At 48.5% G+C, this 20,678-nt stretch overlaps 1 protein-coding gene across 1 annotated transcript in view; it reads right to left on the bottom strand.

The window, feature by feature from the left end:
• Positions 1-11,992, bottom strand: part of DDRGK1 (DDRGK domain containing 1) — a 33,431-nt gene extending 21,439 nt beyond the window's left edge. The window contains exons 1-2 of the mRNA XM_040065324.1: positions 11,849-11,992; positions 5,112-5,276 (exon numbers count right to left, since the gene is read on the bottom strand). Of these exons, the coding sequence (XP_039921258.1) occupies positions 5,112-5,276; positions 11,849-11,936 (253 nt within the window). The 5' untranslated portion in view covers positions 11,937-11,992. The remainder of the gene's footprint in view (positions 1-5,111; positions 5,277-11,848) is intronic.
• Between the last annotated feature and the right edge of the window lie 8,686 nt (positions 11,993-20,678).

Below are 20,678 nucleotides of genomic sequence, written 5' to 3'. Positions count from 1 at the left end.
TGACTTTTGATTCACTGGTTGGGATATTAGTCAAAGTTTAACTGTACCAGAAAGGTTTTCCTACTGATTAAGCATTAAAATAATTTCAACTACTACGCCAATTAACGCAGCTCCATTTCACAAGAACAGCGTGGGACCACATCACTGGTTCTAATTTTACACATTTTCCAGATCGTTCAGCGCTCAGAAAAAGTGCTTATTTTAAGAGATTTCAGCACAAACACATTCTTCTTGAACTTATGCACAATATCCATCACTCAATGGGGATGAAGAATTATTTTTGTATTATTTTCCCCCCAAAAAAGTAGCAGAAAACACTCATAGAAGGTTTTTTTAGCTGCATGATTTCAATGCTGAGCTTAGATGCCACACAAAGCAATAAAGAGCATTTTAAAATGCCCAATTATTATATTTTTAAAAACTTTATAAACCTTCTTTGTTTTTTGCTTTCTTTCCAAATAGTGATTAACACTTACAAAGAAAAAATGTGAGATTCTGATCTCTAAGCCTTGCCATGCAAAAGAAGAAAGGAACTTAGGATTTATGTTGCACTCATTAACTTCTCTTTATCATGTTTTATTTTACAAGCTCATGCACTATAAGACTGTCAAAAGCTGCTGCATTTATCATTACTGATGCTGTGGAAGTAAAATAATTTAACCAAATGTTCACTGCACTGGAGATTTCACCACCTGTGCTCAAATGCACAATGCTGAAAGCTCAGAGAAAAGCCATGCAGATTTTGGGATATTTAATATTTTGGAGTTTTATGTTGCTGCCAGAAGCAGAGAGCCCATAGATTGGGGTAAATAATAAAAGCAACCTGACAAAAGCAGATTATTTCTTTGAGGGAGTCCTTACTTTCTGTAAGAAAACCAAACCAAACCCACAATCCCCGCAAAGCTCCATTTTTTGGCAACACATTTTGCAAACAAGTCAGAGAGGTCATCTCGAAGATGTGAAAATGAAGTGTCTTTCAAAGTCAAACCCTTGAAAAATACTCCCTGGAAACGGACTGGGCTGCTGAGGCTCTTCTGGCACATCCTTCCCTTTTGCCTCTTTTTTCCACCCACACCCCCAGAAGCCCCAGAGCATTACCCAGTGGTCCCTGTTCTGTGGGACACTTTGGAAAGTGCTGGCATTTCTCAGAAAAGTCTGTTTCTTGCTCACACCACACCACGATTTAGGGCTGCTAGAATCATCAGTTTCTCTCTCCCTCACATCAACAGCAGCAAAGTTTTAGCCCGAGACACATCCCCAAGTGACAGAAAACCCTCGTCCTCATTATTTTCACCACAGCTGGGTCAAGACAACCCAACTGTACCTGTTCATTTTTTCATCCTCTCAAGTTTCTTGTCACTTGAGAGGAAATTACGTTTTTGGTGTAAATATCAGATGGATGGGTCACTTTCTGCTCCAAAATGCAGTCTCAAGAGAAGCACCTTGCAGTGTCCAAGGACAAGGAGCAGGTTTGGAGGGTCAAACTCAGCTTGAGAGCTGGACAGGTATTTTTTATGCACATGATCAGCAACCAACTAAAAACTCTCAAAACACCCTCATGTCCACCCAGAGGTGAGCAGAATCCAAGTGGATGCACTCAGAGCATCAGTCAGGCAAAAACAAGAGCCAAGCAGACCCTCCTTGGATGGTAAATAAAAGTAATTTGAAATTGGAAATGGGCAGTGCTATTTATTTACCACATGCCCCAAACAACCCTCAGTCCAACTCAAATTCATCCCCTTTTCCCACTGCTTAGCTTGGCCTCTCTTGTCCTAAATGATTAATGCCTGAAATCCTCACCCATTTGTGCCTTGCATCATTCCCATCTTGGCTGCAGCCAGTCCACAAAGCCACCTCTGTCTGGGTTCAATTTAAATTAAGACACACAGAGTTAATTAAGTCTGCTAGCTGGGATCTCAACCTAACCACATGAATACACAACTCTCCTTCCAGACTCCTTTTCCACAGGGAAAGGGGCAGGCACCCTGCTCCAGTGTGCAGAGCACAGAGGTTTTTAACAAGACTCCCAGGAAGGCAGGAGTGCTGTGGCTGGAATTAAATCGGGCAATTTAAGGCAATCAAAACCATTTTTCTCAAGCCAGCCTGAAAGTCACGCTGGTGGAACAGCTCAGGGGTCTCAGTCATTTTGAGAATTACTCTGTCACCAAGGAGAACCATCTCCCAGCAATCTTTGCTCATCAGAGGGTATTTGGAGGTGCTGATGTTCCCCTGACAGGTGACTCCTTGGAGCACTCAATTCCCACGGACAAACATCGCTGAGTGAACTGAGGCAGGGTGGGCACCTGTCCCACAGGGATCCTGGGAATCAGGAACCCAGCAGAGTTTTCCTTCTGGGAGGAAAGTCAAGGTATTTGGTGCTGCATTGTTGTCTGCCTGTGACAATCTGTAACTAATTTAGTTAGCTACCCCAGCAAGCCGAAGAATTACAACCTGGTTTAGCTCCACTGGCAATGGGTGTGGTTTTGAATATTGAAAATAATCATTTACTATCTCTGTATTAAATGACTCCTTATCCGGACCTGCAAGTAAGATTTAAGCTACAGAAGGGACAATTAAGTTTTCAAGGTTTTGATCTTAGTGGCCAAGGTTTGGGGTTGTTTCTCCTCCCCCATTCCTCTGTGAGAGATTTGAGTCCTGGCACAAACACAGCAGCTCAGCACAGGCAGCAGAAACCGTGGGCCACAACTTTACCCTCAAAGCTCCTTTCTCATTCTGGAATTGAAATCTGATTGTTAGATGGAAAACAGAAAACCCTCATGCTAACCACAACTCCAAAGTCTGCAAGTGCTGCTTTGGGGACATTTCCTAGAGTCAGCAGAACTGGTTCCCAACGGGCAGAACTCTTTGGTGGCAACAGCACTTCCTACCTGACTCCACTTTGTGACTCCTACAGGGACACAGGGATGGTCAGGGCAGACTCTCACCCTCCCTGAGCTCAGTACTCGGTTTCTTGCAGCCATGGGTTGGTGAAGAAATCACATCTTGGCAGAAGTCAGTGACACAGAGAAGGACCAGGCAGCTTTGCCCAAAGTTCAGCACAGGCCCAGAGTGGAAATTCCACACACGGAACAGAAATTTACCAGTAAAACATTGCAACAATTTCACACAAACAAACAAATCTACTTCAGTTGCAGATGTTCAGAAGTTTTCAGAGCATTTACAAGGCAAGAGTGGGGAAACCAGACTGGCTTGGGTTTGGTGTTTCTGTCTAAATTACCAAATAATTTTGCTCTTCAGCCCTGGTGCTGCACTGGGCTCTCTTTCCAAGGAGTCAACAAATTCTTTACCCCAATTCTTTACTCTACTCTCTGCTGGGGAGAGAACTTGCTATTCCAGCTGGTTCAAATGCACGCAGCAATTACGCAAAACTGTTCTATACTGCAGTGACACAGAGAAAATGCAAAAAAAAAAAGGATAAATCCAAGAGTGATTCCAGGCTTGTGCCACATGTCCACAGACAGAGCTTTAAAACATGGAACACGTCCTTTTGTAAGGGAGAACACCAAGCCCCACACTAAGACAGGTAGCTCAGGGCCAGGCTGAAGGATTTGCAGCACAGAGGGCGGCTAATCCCAATTAATAATGGCCACTGGTCACTGAGCACCTCAGCACTGGGGAATCAGGGACAGATGCTCCTCTCCACAGATCCTCTGCTCAAGTCTGTGCTCACTCTCCAAAGGCTTCTCTGTTCCTGCTGTGCACCTGTGCTCAGCCACTTGGAAAAAACCGTCCCAAAATATGAATAAATCTGCCCACAGAAGCAGCACAAAAAAGAAGCAAGGAGCAAGAAGCTGTTTTAATTTGGGTAAGAAATTAGAGAAAACAAATAGAAGAAGGCATGTCATTTCAAAGGGAACTTCATGCAAAAGCAGCAGCACTTGCATCTGATGTACAGAGAGCTGCAAAGGAATTATTTATAAAGCCCAATGACACAGATTCTTCTATTGCTAAAGTGACAAAATAAGATGAGATAAGATGAGCCATTTGCTTTGACAGCTTCACTGTCGGCCTTCAGCATTCAAACTTTTGATGTCTGGAGTTGAAAACCAAGTATTTTTAGATTCCATTTTCTTTCCAGGATGTTCTCACACAAGAAGAAATAACCAAAGTTGAAAAGTTCACACCTGTCCATTCTCCATCTGCGAAACTGCTGAACATAATTAGCTGGAAAAGCAGATTCACCTGCCAACGTGAGGCTTCCTGCAAACTGCAGGGCAAGAAAAGCTGAACAAAGTGCAAACAGTCCCTCATGAAGGCATCACAGAGGTGTTTGCTCAGTGCCTTCACCTCCTGCACACCACAAAGACCCCCTGATCTCCACTGCAAACTCCAGGGCAGCAAAGCCCGCTTGAGCAGAAAGCCTGAACACTTCACCCACGATCTGAAAGCAGAAAGAATCCAGGGGGGGGTGAATCATGGTGATCTCATCTCTCCAGCAATACAGAGAATAATGTGTGAAGCTTCACCAGAAAAGGGAATTATACTTACAGGGTGTAGAAAGATGTTACTTATCACCATGTTTTTGCCTACGGCCACACCACAGGAACGCAGGTGCGAACTGGAAATCCAGCACAGGATTGACACAACACATTGCCAACAACCTGCAGTCTGTGGTGACCTCCAGGTAATCCAATTGATCCTGACCACCACCTGCATGGCTCCTTGGAGAGAGAACTCCACATTTTGCAGAGATTTCATTAGGGAATTAATGCTTCCCACCATTTTAAAATTAATCGGTAATTTACAACAGTTTGTTATTCAATGCAAAGTGTGGATTCTGTTTTCCCAATGTTCATTTAATTCCCTGCATGGCTAAGCAGGAAATACAGAAGTTTTTAGGAAGGACGTGACGAGGCTGGCACCACAAATAGCCAGGATTCACCTCAGGAGGAGGCAGAGGTTAGGTTTAATGTAAGAGAATAGAGAAAAGGGATAAAGGAGGGAAAGAGAGATTATGGTCAAGCCGTAAATAATCCATCAGCAAAACTCAACAACTTCCTCCAGGAGGCAGCTGCACCCCTTCCTCAGCTTTAACACCTGCTGTGAAGGTTTGTTCCGATGCCTGCAAGGTGAGCTGAAGCCAGTGTTACCTTCCAGCCACTCCTCAGCCTGCTGGGCTCTCCTCTGGGCCATCAGCCTGTTCCCCATGTTCCTGCGGCGCCTGGGCATCCCCTCTGCTCGCTCCTCCCCGTGGGGCCGGGGCCTGGCTCCTGCTGCTGCTGCTGCTGCCACATTCTGCTGGTGCTCCTCGTCAGCTGCAAGAAGGAGAGAAAATATTCCTATTAAAGCTGATTTTCCCTGCTGCCTTCCATTTCTGAGTTACCGAGGACCCAACGGTGTGTTTTTCTTTCTAAAGCATTCGGGTTTTTTAAAATTTTAATTTGTACTCGTGTAACGTAGATTCATCTGATTGAAACCTCAGAGCCTGAATGTTTCAGAGAGGAACATGTAAATCATTACACGTGAAACAAAACCTGAAGAGCAAACAAGGATCACAAATTACAGCTGAAATAAACACAGCTATGGGGTAACTTCATTCCACCCTGCTGATTTAAACTCCCCAAAACACAGGACACTAAAGGGCACTGCAGCTCTCACTGCCATCCTCTCTGCATCTGCTGCAGTTACTAATTAAGATCTGGCAAATGAAGAATATCCTAACAGGAGCAGCTGGGAGGATGGAACTGACCAGTGGGTTTATTTCAGAAATCTTCCATAGAAAAACTCTCCAATTTTTATTTATTTTTTTTAGGCTTCCTGTTACTTTTAACTATGGCAGTAATGCAAAAAAAAAAAAAAAAAAATCAGATAATGGTAAAATATCATCACCCTTGATACCTGCTTTGCATATTCTAGCAAATATAAGCCTAACTGATATTTGTTACCTGCTCAGTCCTACAAGGTATTAACTTGTCTTAATTCAGACAAATATTCAAATGGTCTCATGGAAAAGTGCAGAACTACTCACTTACTCCAGCTCAGGACACATTTATTTTGTGATCTGACAGATTTTGTCGTGTCCCAGGTCTCCAGCACCCCCCCCTCCCCGATCCAAACAATGCCTTCCTAAAAAAACTCCTATTAGCATATCTCCCATCAGAAAATGGGATTGGTTGTGACTGAATCGATGCAGCACCAGAGGTGTGCCCGAAGCTCACCTCAGTTATCTCAGCCTTCAAAGCGCTGACTTTGGGGCTGATAAGGACACAGCTGCAGCCCCGAGCCCAGCAGAGCCTCCTGGGGCAGGCTTTGGCCAGCAGAGCCCTCGACAGCTGGGGCTGCTGCAGGAGATGTCACAGGGATGTGACAGGTCCCCACAAAGCCCAGCCCCAACACGCTGTGACACTTGGAACTGAGTCACTGCCCTGTCACACCGCTGTCGCCCTCCTGCTCCCATCCAGCTCTGCAGACAAAACAGGGCTCTGACTGCAGGCTCCAGGGATGCTGCTTCAGTCCTATCCACAGCTTATTTGGAATGCTGTAGGAAACATTTTCCCAAAGAAGCAGAGCAGCAGATCACTTCTTGGACACTGATAAATGCCAAAAATGCTCCACAAAAAGCTTTCTATACAAATGCAGCATTTCTCTTCCTAAGTTCTTGAGATATGCTGCAATTCAAACCTCAGCATCCTTTCACCTGCAAGCTTCAGTTCGCAACATGGTCCTGCCCAGCAGCTCAGCTGCGCAGTTCCAGCACTCATTCATTCTGGTTTTGGTTCCTGTTGTCCTGTGAAACAGAGACTGCTTTGCATTTTATGAAAGAGGAATCTATTTATAAGCCATGTATTTATTTCGAACCGAAGAGCTCAACCCTCACAGAGAAAAACACGTGAAACAAGCTCTCTGCTTTTCTCCATCTAATTCTCTACAGGAGACTCAGTAATTCCTCACGGTGACCAGTGTGGACTGGGTTCAGGATGTACCAAACCCCAAAAACCCTGACCCACACCACAGTCAAACACACAGGGCAGCTCTTGGGACAATACCTGTCACACCTCCAAAACGTGCACATTAATAGAAGACACCAATCCACTATGGATTGTCATTTAGTACGAAAAGAAACGTTTTAATGAAGCTTTTTTCTTCCTTCTAGGCCCTAAAATATTTCTCCTAACTGCAGATTCCTTTTCAGCAGCACACAGCTGGCTGAACACAAGCCAGTGGCACCTGGTTTGTGGCAGCAGGGCCAGGGCAGCGCCTGTCCCCTGTGCTGGCACTGCTGGGGCACCTCCAGGGCTGGGGGTGGATTTTGAGCCCCTCCCAAGACCTGGAAGGGCTGGAGAGAGTCCAGGGAAGGGGATGGGTCTGGAGCATCAGGAGGGGCTGAGGAAGCTGGGAAAGGGGTTCAGCCTGGTGAAAAGGAGGCTCAGGAGGGATCTTGTGGCTCTGCACAACTCCCTGACAGGAGGGGACAGCCGGGGGGATTTGGGCTCTGCTCCCAGGGAACAGGAGGAGAGGGAACGGCCTCAGGCTGCGCCAGGGGAAGTTAAGCTTGGATATTCAGGAAAATTTCTGCATGGAAACAGCTCTCCAGCCCTGGCACAGCTGCCCAGGGCAGGGTTGGAGTCGCCATCCCTGGAGGGATTTAAAATCCATGTGGATGTGGCACTTGGGGACAGAGGTCAGTGGTGGCCTTGGCAGCGCTGGGGGAACGGTTGGACTGGATGATCTCAGAGAGCTTTTCCAACCTTTTTGACTGAAGTGTTCTCCAGCTTCTGTTCGCCAGGCACTCAGCTGGGCAGGGATTTGGAAAAGATGAACGGCATTCACTGCATTTCTCCCTGTCCTTCACAGGAGGAGGAGAAAATCCTCATTTGCTCTGCTGTAACACACCTGCACCTGCTCCCTCAGGGGTCAGGGCAGTGACTCCAGACACAGCACTTGCTGCAGAATGCTGAAAGTTCAGCTGTGAGCTTCCCTGCCCCTAAGCTGTGTCACACACTGATGGCACACAGAGGGGAGGCTTCACAAAACAGGGGACACTCTCAAAAATCACTTTTCCTTTTACTTGGGACTGGACTGACCATCAGACCCGAGCTCAAGAATGATTTGCTCCAGGGTCTAGCCCTGCTGGGGTTTTTTTTTTCCACCTCCTGCAGCACAGGGTGGGGTTTGGCTGCTGCACTTATCTGAACACATCTCTTCATTTTCCTGGAGCTGCAGAAGCCTCAGCAGTGGCACCCCAGGCTAGTCAGATCATGCAGAGATTAGTCACACAAGCACTAATTAGCCTTGATCCAGAGCCTTCTGAGTGAAAATTAATGGCCAGCATTAAGGAGGTGAGACAAGCTTTGCAGAATGGCAGGCCAGACTGAATTAATGAGATAAACCCCTCAAATTAACAGGTAATACAAACAAAACACTCAACAGCTGTCTGGGAAATGGACAGGGGCTCAGTTTGTATTTGAAGCTGTGGTGTCCAGGGTCTGACTCAATCCTCAAAACACAAGAATATTTTTGTGCTGGGCATAGCAGCTCTGCCTCGGTGTTCAGGAAGCATCAGTGCAGGCAAGAGATTATTTCAGCTGACTTGTCAGCCAGGGCACAGCAGCAGCTCTGAGACTCTGGTACTGTCTCCTTCCTGAAGGGAGAGAGAGAACAGACCTGTGACCTGCAAGCAGAAATCTTTCCTGAACTGGATGTGAGGCACCACCGCAAAAACCACCATGGAATCATTCAGGGCCCCGATCAGGACCTCCTCTGACACTCTCCAGGTACAAATCTGCCCCTTCACGAAACTGCGCAAACTTTTGCTTACAGCAGAGGTGCTTTTCTAGGGAAGCAAGCCCTTGCCTACCACAGCACCTTCCTCTCAGTTCCATCAGATGAGCAGGTGACACCTGGGCTGCCTCAGGGACAGAGCTCCACCTGCTGCACCCTCACACGTGGTGGCACTTCCCACCACGCTGCTGCCACCATCCAGCACCTTCTGCCTCCATATGCAAAGCCTCTGAAATTCAGAAAGGGATTCAAAATTCAACAGCTGGAAGCTTCCAGGGAAGCTTATCACAAAGAGGGCAACCTCGTGTAAAATCGAGAAATGCCACTTTTTTTTTTTTTTTTTTTTTTTTTTTAAATTATTATTTTCAGTAGAACAAGTCCAGGCATGATCCTGCTGGAAACAAGGTGCTGCTCCAAGTGACCTTTCAAAGGAAATACAAAAGTACAGTGCTTACATCTCCTGATCCTTAGATCCCTAAAGCAGGCCAGTCTCGGACATTTTTAAAAGCCAATTTCCCTGAGATGACACAAAAGGAAGCTGCTGCCCAATCCCTGCAGGATAACAAGAAAAGCTGAGAGCTCCCAGCACTTCTTTAGCTCCAATGTCCCTGCTTTCAAGTCCTTTCCAGGTGGCAACACAGATTTATTGGAAGAATTGTGACAGCTTCCATTTCCCACCTAAGAAAATGGAATAGGAAACCAAATTCCTGCTTAAAATGGAATTCTGTGGCTGTTAAATGCGCCGCAGCCCTGGTGGTACTGAAAAATAATTTCTGTTGTGTACAGAGAACAAAGTCATCCCCAGCAGCTGAAATTCTCTGAAGGGCTTTATCATGACAGAAACCAATATATTAAAGTAAAAAATATCTTAAAACCACAGTTAAAAAAAGCATGACCAACTTGGAAGTGTCAAAAAATTACCACTAAAAAAGGCTTCAACATGATTAAATTCTCCTGAACATAAATTAACTTCAACCAACTTGCTCAAAATCAGTATTAAAGCTTTTTTTTTTTTTTTTTTTTTTTTTTTTTAAATAATTCACACTACTTAAAACAAATGCTTGGGCTTCAGTTTAGAACTTTAAATGCTTAAAGAGAAAATAAATCCTCCCAAGCCCCACAGCCCCTGATTTATCTAAATCATTACTGGAGTCAAGCTCAGGATTTATTCCTCCAGGACATGCATCCCTCACTTTTACCAAAAGTTCACCTCTTCATTCATAGGAATCCAATGAAATTACATCAATTTCCAAACCTTTCCAAGAGAAAGATTCAGACCAGGTCTGTGGAAGCAGAGATGTGTAGGAAAATTTAATTATTATCAGCAAAATCTGCTTTCAACACAGATCTCTTTACAGTATTGCACTGAGTGACTGTGTTTACACTAAAGGTGTGGTGGTTTTTCCTCTTAATTAAAAATTATTGAAGCAACTTCCCCAAAAGAACAATAATACAAATTCCAACCCCAAAACACCCCATATCCCCAGAGCTTATAGAGTTTGCCCTGGCTAAACATCTTAATTTGACACTTGGCAGCCAAACAACCTCGCTCCTTCCACTGTGAGAACATGACGAGGTCAGCGAGTTCACACCACACCTGACTCCTTCCCACAACACTCAATTCCCACCTACACAAGATCACTTCTCCCACAGTGGAACTGGCAGTGCTGGTGGTTATGGTTGGACTCAGTGATTTTAAAGGGTTTTTTTCCAGACCAGATGACTGTTTAACACTGCTCAGCGGTGACACAGGGCTGGAAGTGCTGCATCATCCACCTGCTTCCCACAACGCTGGGACTGCACTGGGTGAGGTGGAAAAGGAGCAGAAGTGGGACATGGCACAGGATTGAGGCTCTGGAATATCTGCAGTGAGGGAGACTCTGCACCCTCCCTCTCTGGGCAATCTTCTGCAGCTCTCTCAGTAAAGAAATTCTTGCTCATGTTCATGTGGAGCTTCAGTTCCTGCCTGTTCCTGTTGTGCCACTGTTGGGCCCGCAGAGCAGAGCCTGGGCCCTGCTCTGAGCTCTCCCTGCAGACACTGATGGACATGGATGAAGTCTCCTCTCAGTTTTCTCCAGGCTGAACAGCTCCAGCCCCTTCATCATCCTCACTGCCTCTGCTGGACCCACTGCAGGCCCCTCCTGTCCTGAGGAGCACAGAGCTGGACACAGCACCCTGGACGTGCCTCCCAGGGCTGAGCAGAGGGGCAGGATCACTTCCTGACCGGCTGGAAATGCTCTCATTCCAGGATCCCCTCGGCCTTTTTCAAACAAGGAACAATCTGGCTCAGGGACAGCTCGCTGTCCACCAGGACACCCAGGTCCTTCCCATGAAGTCAGACCCGGTGTCTGCCAGCGCTCAGGGTTGTTCCTCCCCACGTGCAGGACCCTGAACTGCACTGTGCCGAATTTCAGATTTTTCTCTGCCCCTCTCTCCTGCCTGTCGAAGTCCCTCTGAAGGGCAGCACATCCCTCTGAGACATCGGCTGTTCCTTGTTTTGTCTCATCAGAGAACTTGCTGAGGGAGCATCGACCCCTTTGTCCAAGCCACGGCTAAACAAGCTACAAACACGGAGTACAGAACCCTGGGGGACACCACTCGTGATAGGCCTCCACCTACACCCTGCGCCCCTAATCCCGAGCCTCCGAGATCTGTTCTCCATTCCCCCGTTATTTGCAGAAACCTCACGGTCATCTTCCCAGTCCCAAAGCCCCTGACAGAACCCCCGACAGGGAACTCACACTTCCAACCCGGCGTCCCTCACCATGGGGCCGCCTCAGGTCGGGAACCCCCAACAGCAGCGGAACTAGGCCTCAACGCCACCACCTCGGGGCAGCCCGGACGGGTTAAGACGCCGGGACACCCCCGGAACCCTCCCCAGGTCACCCCAAAACCCCACGGGACCCCCACAAAAACCCCGCTCCCCCCAATATGGCGGGTCCCCCTCAGGGGCCGCCCGAGGCGCGGCGCCCCCTGGCGGCTCGCGAGAAACGCGCCCCCCCCCCCCCGCCGGCGAAGACTCGGTTGAGAGCAGGGCCGCGTCCACCGGAACGGGCCGCGAGTGGGCCAGGGAGGCCCGGCCGGTCCGCTCGGCGCAGCGACCCACCTGCCCTGGCTTGGCCGCGGAGGCGGGTAGCGAAGAAGAGAAGGACGGCCAGCAGCACGGCTGCGGCGGCGAGAAGAACCACGTCCATCCCGCAGGAGCGGCCCCGCCCACATCACCCTTGGTACGCCCCGTCCCCTTCCCCGGCCGCAAGGCCCCCCGGGCGCGGGCTGCCCCGCGGGGTGCCTGTGGCGGCGCGGCGCGGCGGGCGCGCTGCGATCGGGCAGGCGCGGCGCGGGCAGTCCGCGGGAGGGGTCCTGCCTCGCCCCTGAGGCGGTCGCTGAGGGAGGGCGCGGAAAAAGGAATTAAAGTGGGAATTAAAGCAGGAGTTCAAGGAGAAATTAAAAACTATGAGGCAAAAACGGCTGTGAGCGCGGCGCTTGCGGGTCTGGCCGCCCGGTACGGCTGCTTGCTGGCGGCTGGTGACGCGTCCGTCCTCCACACACGGCGGGTGGGCCCAGGCTGGGGAGATCCTCAGCTGTGACCCCGCACCGGGTCCACCCTAGGCAGGCCCTGACAGCTGTTGGGGTGTCCCAGGAAATGGTGAAACTTAAGTTACACCTCCGAGTAATTTCTGTCTTCTGCCTTTAGGTCTCAGGAATTTGGGAATGGGATGAAGCTGAAGCTGCCCGGATCAGCAGCGTGTCAGGAGCAATGTTCTGACCTGGCCTGAACCCAACGTGCACAAAAAGATGCAGAAACTTGCAGTGGAGATGCAGAAGAAATTTCCCCCCTTTGCATGGTCACCCACTGTTAGATCTGAAACTGTTTGTCAGGCTCTGCCCCAGTCCTATGGGTGAAGAGAGAAGTGTTTTAAGCTTTACCCATTTTCACTTTGTGCTTGTGAAGTTCTGGCTGATCAAGCCCTTTCTTGCTTCAGAAATACTTCCAGTGTGACTGTTTAAAGCACTCTTGGAGGGAAGTGTTCTAATAAATTGAAAATGCAAATTAGAGGCTATGGAACATCTAAAGGTGATCAAAAGCACCGTTTTAGCTAATTAGTCATTGCTGTGGACTCCACAGCTCCCCGTTCCCTGTCACGAGCTCGAGATGAGTTCAGATCTGTCAGCACATGAAAAGCAGCTTCTGCTGAGGGATTTGCTGAATTTTAGCAATGCAGAACCAGCAGCACAGTGGGAAGCTCTCAAAAAAGAACTGAACTACAGGCTTGAATGTTTTATGGCAAAGTTTTATTTTCGTAATAGCCTTTCAAAAATCTTATTTTGGGAGTCATTCATAGAATAGTAGAATGGTTTGGGTTAGAAGAACCTTAAAGCTCATCTCATTCCATCCCCCTTGCCTTGTACAGGGACAACTTCCACTGTTCCAGGTGGCTCCAAGCCCCATCCAGCCTGGCCTTGGACACTTCCAGGGATCCAGGGGCAGCCACAGCTTCTCTGGACACCCTCACAGGGAAGAATTCCTTCCCAATATACCATCTAACGCTGCCCTCAGGCAGTGGGAAGCCATTCCCTGTGTCCTGTCCCTCCATCCCTCGTCTCCAGTCCCTATTCAGCTCTCCTGGAGCCCCTTTAGGCACTGGAAGGGGCTCTAAGATTTCCCTGGATCCTTCCCTTCTCCAGGGGAACATTCCCAGCTCTCCCAGCCTGGCTCCAGCCCTTGGAGCAGCTCCGTGGCCTGCTCTGGATTTGCTCCAGCAGCTCAGCATTCCCCTCATGTTGGATCCAGGGCTGGGGCAGCTCTGCAGGTGGAGCCTCACCTGAGCAGGGCACAGGGGCAGGATCCCCCCTTTCCTGCTGCCCACGCTGCGGGATCAGCCCAGGGCACAGAGGGCTCTGGCTGGGCCGTGTGGAGCTTCTCATCCCCCCCAACACCTCCTCACGTTCAGCTTTGGCTAAAGCAGATGTCGGGAAGCTGGAGGTTCCCAGACCCTGTTTGTCATCCAGCCCTGCAGGCAGCGCACACTTTTTGTCAGTGCCGAGTGTTTTATTTCCCTCCGTGTGAAGTTTCCCTACGGCCTTTCGTGAGGAGATGGTGTTAATGATGGCATGTCACCTGCTCCTCTCGGGGCTGCAGAGGGAGCAAAGGAGTTTTTCCTGTAGGTGTCACCAATATCCCGCGTAGAAACTGAGCTGAAACTCCCGAGGAAGGACCGAGCGTGGGATGCTGAGGTCGGTTTGATACAACACCAGACTCTTCTGAAATATTTGAGATCCCTTGGGTTGTGTTTCACAGAAGCCTTTTTGTATTTTCCTAATTTAAGTCTGGAAAAATCCCTCTGGTTTCTTCAATAACCATGTGAATTCCAGAGGATTTTGAGGCTGGCTTTCTACCAGGACACTGGGAGAATGTGTGAAGGCTGTGATGAGCTGTGGGTGGTGACTGAGTTTGGTTGCTGCTGCTGGAGCGTGATTTGTTCCACTCAGTCATGCAAATATTGCAAGAATATCATGGAATCATGGAATGATTTGGGTTGGAAGGAACCTTAGAGATCCTCTAGTTCCAACCCCTGCCATGGACAGGGACACCTTCCACTGTTCCAGGTTGCTCCAAGCCCCATCCAACCTTGGACACTTCCAGGGATCCAGGGGCAGCCACAGCTTCTCTGGACACCCTGTGGCAGGGCCTCCCCACCCTCACGGGGAAGAATTCCCTCCTTAATATTTAATCTAAATCTGCCCTCTTTTAGTTTAAAAATGTTTCCCCTTGTCCCAGCAGTTGTAAATCCTTAATCACAATAATCCAGTATTTGCAGACCTATGAAATTTTCTCACCCAGCGTGGGAGCAGTGCCTGATCCCAGCACAGGCTGTTTTGAAGGAAAATTGGGGTTTTTTTTTCAGTTTATTGTCGCAAAAGGATCAAATAGCACATTCCCCCTCAAACACCTCACTGAATTGCAGGATCATCAAGATTAGAAAGGCCCTCTTGCATCATCAAATCCAACTATTCCCCCACTACCAAAGCCACCACTAAACTGCCCCAAAGTTCCACCTCTACACTTAAAATCCCTTTAAATCAAAATCTTTGTGGAGCTGGAGGCGCATCCACGTTTGCGTGCTCATGGCTTTTTTGGAGCAGCCGGGAGAACTCTCCCAGCTGGCAGAGCAGCCCCGAGGCTTCGATTATCGATGGCCTGTAATGAGGCTCTAAGAAGAGGCAATTCCGTGCTAATAAACTAAAGTGCATCCAGGAACTCGGTGTATCCCGGGCCTTGGGGCCAACTGGCACAAAACACCCTCTCCCACACTTGTCATCTTGCCTCGCCTTCCAGGAGAGGGTGGCTGGATACAAACTGCCGGCTGGGAGCTGTTCCTGGACTGCTTTGAGCCGGGAATTATCGAGGAAAACGCAGCTTGGCACCCAGGTTTGTGCAAAGGGACCTTCTAACCATTTTCTTCCGTGGATGTCATTCCCAGTGCCTGGGCACGCCTTATTTTCCAGCAGGGATGCAACCTTCGTGCAGCAGGATTTATTTTCAGGGAGAAATGCTGCAAGTGCTGCCTTCCAGCTCCCGCCCACTTGGATATGGACCTCGGCTATTCTTCCAAATCCTCTGGAAATGTGCTGATGAAGGAGGGCGTTTCTGCCCCGCTCCTTTGTGCCAGTGGGACACAGCACCTTCCAGGAAGTGCTCTGGATTGCAGGATCATGCTCTGGGAAGGATCTCGATCAGGGTGCCAAAGAGCTGCAGGTTATTTTATAATTGCAGGGCAGTGAGGTGGTGACCCTAAATGTGAGGTGAGCTCCAGCCATCCAGGACCCCCCTGCACCATCTGGAGCTCAGCACCTCCCCAAAGCTTCTGAAGAAGCTTCTGGGACCTGTCTTGGTCTGTTCAGGCCCTGCTGCTTCCTTCTCACTTCACTACTCGTGTCATTTGTTTTAGGAGAAATAAAATGGTTTATTGTTGCTTGAGATAGCTTCCAAATCTGCCTTAAACAGCGAAATTTAAACACCAGTAGGGGCCATAACCAAAATAGAATCTTAGTTCTTGAAAACGACATTGCAAAATTAAAGAAATGCGTGAAAATCTGAAGGCTTGAAATCATTGTGAGGTGATTCCCTCTGTGTTGTGTTTTATAACAGCTCGTTTCTGCTCTGAAGGTTTGAGTGTCTGGTCTAGTTCAGCCACAGCTTTTTGTGGGCCAGGATGTCTGAGTGATGCAGGGAGTGACACTTGATCAGATAAAGGCCTTTTTTGCCTTAAAGCTGGGCAAGATTTGAAACAAATAATGCCAGTAAAGATATAAATCTGAAAGAAATCCAGCCAGGCTAAGGATTTCTTTGAGCAGGTCTTCAGAAATATTTGGAGATCAAGACTGTTGTGCTTACAGGGGATTAAATAAAAAAAATAGAAGTGAAGTGAAATCCCTACGAGTGAAATTCAGATGCTTTCCTTCCTGTGGCCACAAAACCAAAACCTTTCAAAGGCTCTTTGGTGAACAGTGAAGCCACAGGCGTGGTGGATTTGGATGTCGCCCTGACCACAGCGTTCAGCCGGTGTGGCTGTAACTGCATCTGTGGTTGTCTTTTCAGCAATTCATCTACAACCTTCTCTTCATCTCTTTTGGCTGTAAACTATCCCGGATGACTCTTAGCCAGTGTTTCTTGGGAACGGACACATTCCTAGAAAAGACCTGCTGTAGTCCCCATCTCTGGAGGCGTCCAAGGCATGACTGGAGGTGACACTGAGTGCTCCGGGCTGGTTGACAAGGTGGCAATGGGTCAAAAGTTGGGCTTGATCTTGGAGGTCTTTTCCAAGGCTTAGCTCCAGCTGCATTATCTGAGCATGGTCCCGGCACTGGGCTGGGAATTTGGTAGCTGAAAATCAAAGATAAAAATACCAGTTTTCTTCCCACAGTCAGTCCTGGGGAGGGCAACCAGCACAGAAACAGCGGCGGTGGAAACGTTCAGAGGAAACGTTCAGAGGTTGCTGCTCTTCTGGGCGTCTTTGTCATTCCGTGCTGCTCCTGCCGCAGGGCTCTCTCCTCTCATGCCCTTCGGGCTGTTTGTCTAGAGCCTTTATGAGTTCCCTGTATCTTTTCAAAATGTAAATTGTAACCAATTTACAAGTCGTTAGTTAAGAAGCCGGTCGCTGCAGCCCCGCTTTAATTTCACCTGTCCTTTCCCGTGTTTCCATTAAATCCCATTTAATTACAAATCCTATCTCGTTCTCGGGGCATCAGCTGCGTTTGTAATAAATGTCCCTCAAAGTCCGTGACTCAGCTGACAACACACGAGCGGTGACCAAGAGCTGGATGAACAGGATTTCCAGTACCAATTAACAAAGAAATGTTCTCCTGTCTCCAAAAATCCACCAGCACGAAGGGGAAAGAAAACCAGAGATGCCAGAATGGAATTTGGTTTCTTTGCTGCAGGTGAAGGAAAGGAGAGCAGTTGTGACCCAGCAGTACCTCCCTCCCTCCCTCAGGTTTTCCCCGGGGATCACGGGGACTTGCAGCTGTAATGGCTTTGCTGCCTGAGGAGAGAGAGGCTTTTAGCTGCAAAAATCCACCTTTCCAGCCAACTCCCATAAATCCAGAGCGTTTATTTGGATTGCAGACTCCGCTTAATGGGAACGTTGCTCACCATTTCACATCCTGGTTTTGGCATGAGCAGCTGGAGTCATGGCCTGCATTTCTCTTTCTGGGTGCAGCACAGAAGAAATAACTTTTATTTTGGCTTGGCTGGAGGCTGAGCTGTGGGGTGCTCGTTGTCTTTGGGGGAAAGCCTCCCCTCCCCTAAAGGCTTTTCCCCACTGCTCTCAGCATCCCTTTTCCTCTGCCTTCCCTCTGTGCTCGTGAACCCGTGGTGGAACGGGCCAGGGAATGGATCCTGCCTTCTGAAAACCTTTTTATCAGCCAAAGGTGTGTCTGTGGCACAACAGCATAACTGGTGTAACCCAAGGGTGGGTGTTCATCTGCCTGTGTTCATCTCCCCTCCAGACTTCCTCAGTGAGGCTGAACAAGCCCAAGTCCTCTTGCTCCCTGCCCTAGGGGTGCCAGACTTCACTTAATGTATCTGTCCATCTTTCTGTCTTGTATATAAACAGCTTGGCCAGTTGTGGTCTTGCCTTGTGAGATCTAATTTCTCTTTTCAGCTTCATAATTAAGATTATAGAGAAGGGAGAGCCTGACTCCCCTCAGAGGTGTGTGAGAAAAGGATGAGAAGCAACAGGCCAAGGCTGCAGCAAGGGCAATTCCATCAGGCAAGGGGCAATGTTTGCTCTGTGAGGATGGTGAAATGCTGGAGCACGAGCCCAGAGGGGTTGGAAATGTCCCACACTCAGCTGGACAAGGCATCTCCCAGCCTAAATTTTGACGCAATTCTGCAAATGCCCATGAACCGGAACAGAAGGAATTGCATGTCCAAGCAGAGATGAGTGTGGATGCAGCCTTGCAGTCTCCTTATCTGTCTTTGAAATACCACTGCTCTGTGCTACCGCTGTTCAGCAGCTCCCTGCTGACAGCAGGCCAAGAGCTGCATCAGCGCCCAGGAATATTCGCTTTTCTCCTCGGACTGCGTGGAGTACACAGATAACTCTGGGAGCAGCAAAGCGGCTTTCATCTTCCCGGAGCTAATCCAAACAGATCGCATTGCTGGGGGAAGTCAGGGGAGAGCAGGAGAAGACAGAGTATCTTTATTTAAAAAGAAATTAAAGAAATCCTAAAAATCAAAGCGCTTAGCAGGGGTTCAGCAGAATCAGGAGGCAGCAGTCCTTGCTGGTGCTGAATTTATTGCCTGTGTTCAATGTCTGGGCTGAATTGTCTCGTCTTCCCACAAATGCAGCTGCTCCTACCTCGTGTTGGTTGGGCAGTGGGGAAAAGGGAGCAGAGCTGTCTGTGCTGTCCCTGCTCTGTGGATAACAGAGGGAACACAGAATTGTGAGGACTGTCAGGCTGGATTAGGCTCGAGGAACATGTAATCCCGTTCCTTGCTTTCTTTGATGACCAGTACAGAGGTTTCCAGGAATCATTTTAAAAGCTGTACAGAACATTTCAGAGGAAAAACTATTTATTTTGTTCTCTTTTTCCCCCAAAACATTGCCTTGACTGCCATCCTTGCAAGGTCAGCTTTAAAAAATCAGGAAGATTTCCAAGAGCCTCCGGAAGAGTCTGGGTTGCTGCTGGTGGTGTAAACCCACAGTAGGTTGTAGGGACAGGTAATTGGGGTTGTCACAGCAGCCTGGGCTGTGGGAACAGTCTGAGGAAGGCAGCTGGGCTTTGCCGGAGGTACCAGGAGTCTTTTGCTGCCTCTGTGTATTTTGAATCATGAAACATGGAACCTTTAGGTGTTGGACTTGATGGTCCTTGTGGGTCCCTTCCAATTCAGGATGTCCCATGGTATTCTAAAGGAAAGGGCAGGGAAACTCGTGCAACAAATGTCCCTCAAAAGCAGCCAGGAAAACGCTTCTGCAGGGATCTGTCCCCAGCAGAGGCCATGATGCTCAGAAATTATCTTTGCTCTGTGTTACAGATCCTAAAGTGGCTAGACTGGATCCCCAGGAAAGCGATACAAAACCAGTAACCCCATGCACAAGATTCACTGGATTTCATCTGCCACTGGCAGCCAAATCATAGAATCACGGACTGGTTTAGGTTGGAAGGGACCTTAGAGATCATCCAGTCCCATCCCTGCCATGGCAGGACACCTTCCACAGTCCCAGGGTGCTCCAAGCCCCATCCAGCCTGGCCTTGGACACTTCCAGGGATCCAGGGGCAGCCACAGCTTCTCTGGGCACCCTGTGCCAGGGCTCAGCATGTTTACAGTGAAGAATGAAATAATTCTAATCAATCTAACTCCATTCTTCACTCACCTTGTGTTTGTGCTCAGGATTACCCCCACCCAAGGAATTTAGTGGAATGCCTCCTGTAAGTCAAGGGGAGGGTGTGGATACCTTGTGAATACCTATGGGACTCAGGAAAGTGGATTCCAGCCGGAGCTCCCAGGGCTCCTGTAGCCTTCTCCGTGCTCCTCAGGCACTTCCCATCCCACTGCTGGGCATTTTCCCAACTCTAAGCCGGGTGAAAAGCAGGGAGATGAGCTCAGTGTGGCTGCTGGAGGATTTCCTGGATATAGACGAGTACATCAGGGGGATGGGGACAGGTGCTGTCTTCAGTGCCATTAGTGCAGGGCTGGAGGATGAATCGACGGCCAGAGATGACTGCCCAGGTTACTTTGTCTCCTCTTTGATTTAAGCACTGTACAATTAGTCCAGAGCTTGAAAATTATGCTATTAAGCATTGTGCTGTCCTTTTTAAAGGATGGCTACTGGGAGAACTTGCTGGAAGATTTCCAGTACTCCTGTTTCCATAGGAAGTGTGCACAGGGACAAGGGCTGCCTGGGATCCCACCTATTCACCCCAAATCTGCATCCCCAATATTTGTCTGTCTGCTGGAAAGCCACGTGCCCTGTCCCACCTCCAAACCCTTCCAGTTCATCACTGTCCCTGTCACAGCAAGGGTTTCCTTTATTCCTGACCTAAATCTTTCTGCAGACAATATAAGCCCAAGATCATCCCCATCCCATAATGAATATTCATCATTTTCTGTAACATAACGAAGGTCAGTGTTCTTTAATAAGAGAGAAGAAAGGCACACAGGAGGTCCATTTAATAATCGAGGTGACTGGTACAGAGAGCAGGGAGATATTATAATTAATATCATGAGGGTGGGAATGTGCTCAGGAAAATCCTGGCAACCAGGAGGAAGGGATGCCATGAAGTTTCAGCTTCGAGAAGTTAAAAAAAGCTTTGACTGAAGTTAATGGAAATTCTGCCCGCATAAGAAACACAGGTGGAAGGGAAAATCGGCTTATTTTAATCAAAGCGAGAGGGAAATAAAACACAACCCAACCCTAATTTAAATCAGT

Source organism: Hirundo rustica, chromosome 5 (assembly GCF_015227805.2).
Source record: "Hirundo rustica isolate bHirRus1 chromosome 5, bHirRus1.pri.v3, whole genome shotgun sequence".
Lineage (NCBI taxonomy): Eukaryota > Metazoa > Chordata > Aves > Passeriformes > Hirundinidae > Hirundo > Hirundo rustica.
This window is presented reverse-complemented; position numbering and strand designations above follow the sequence as displayed.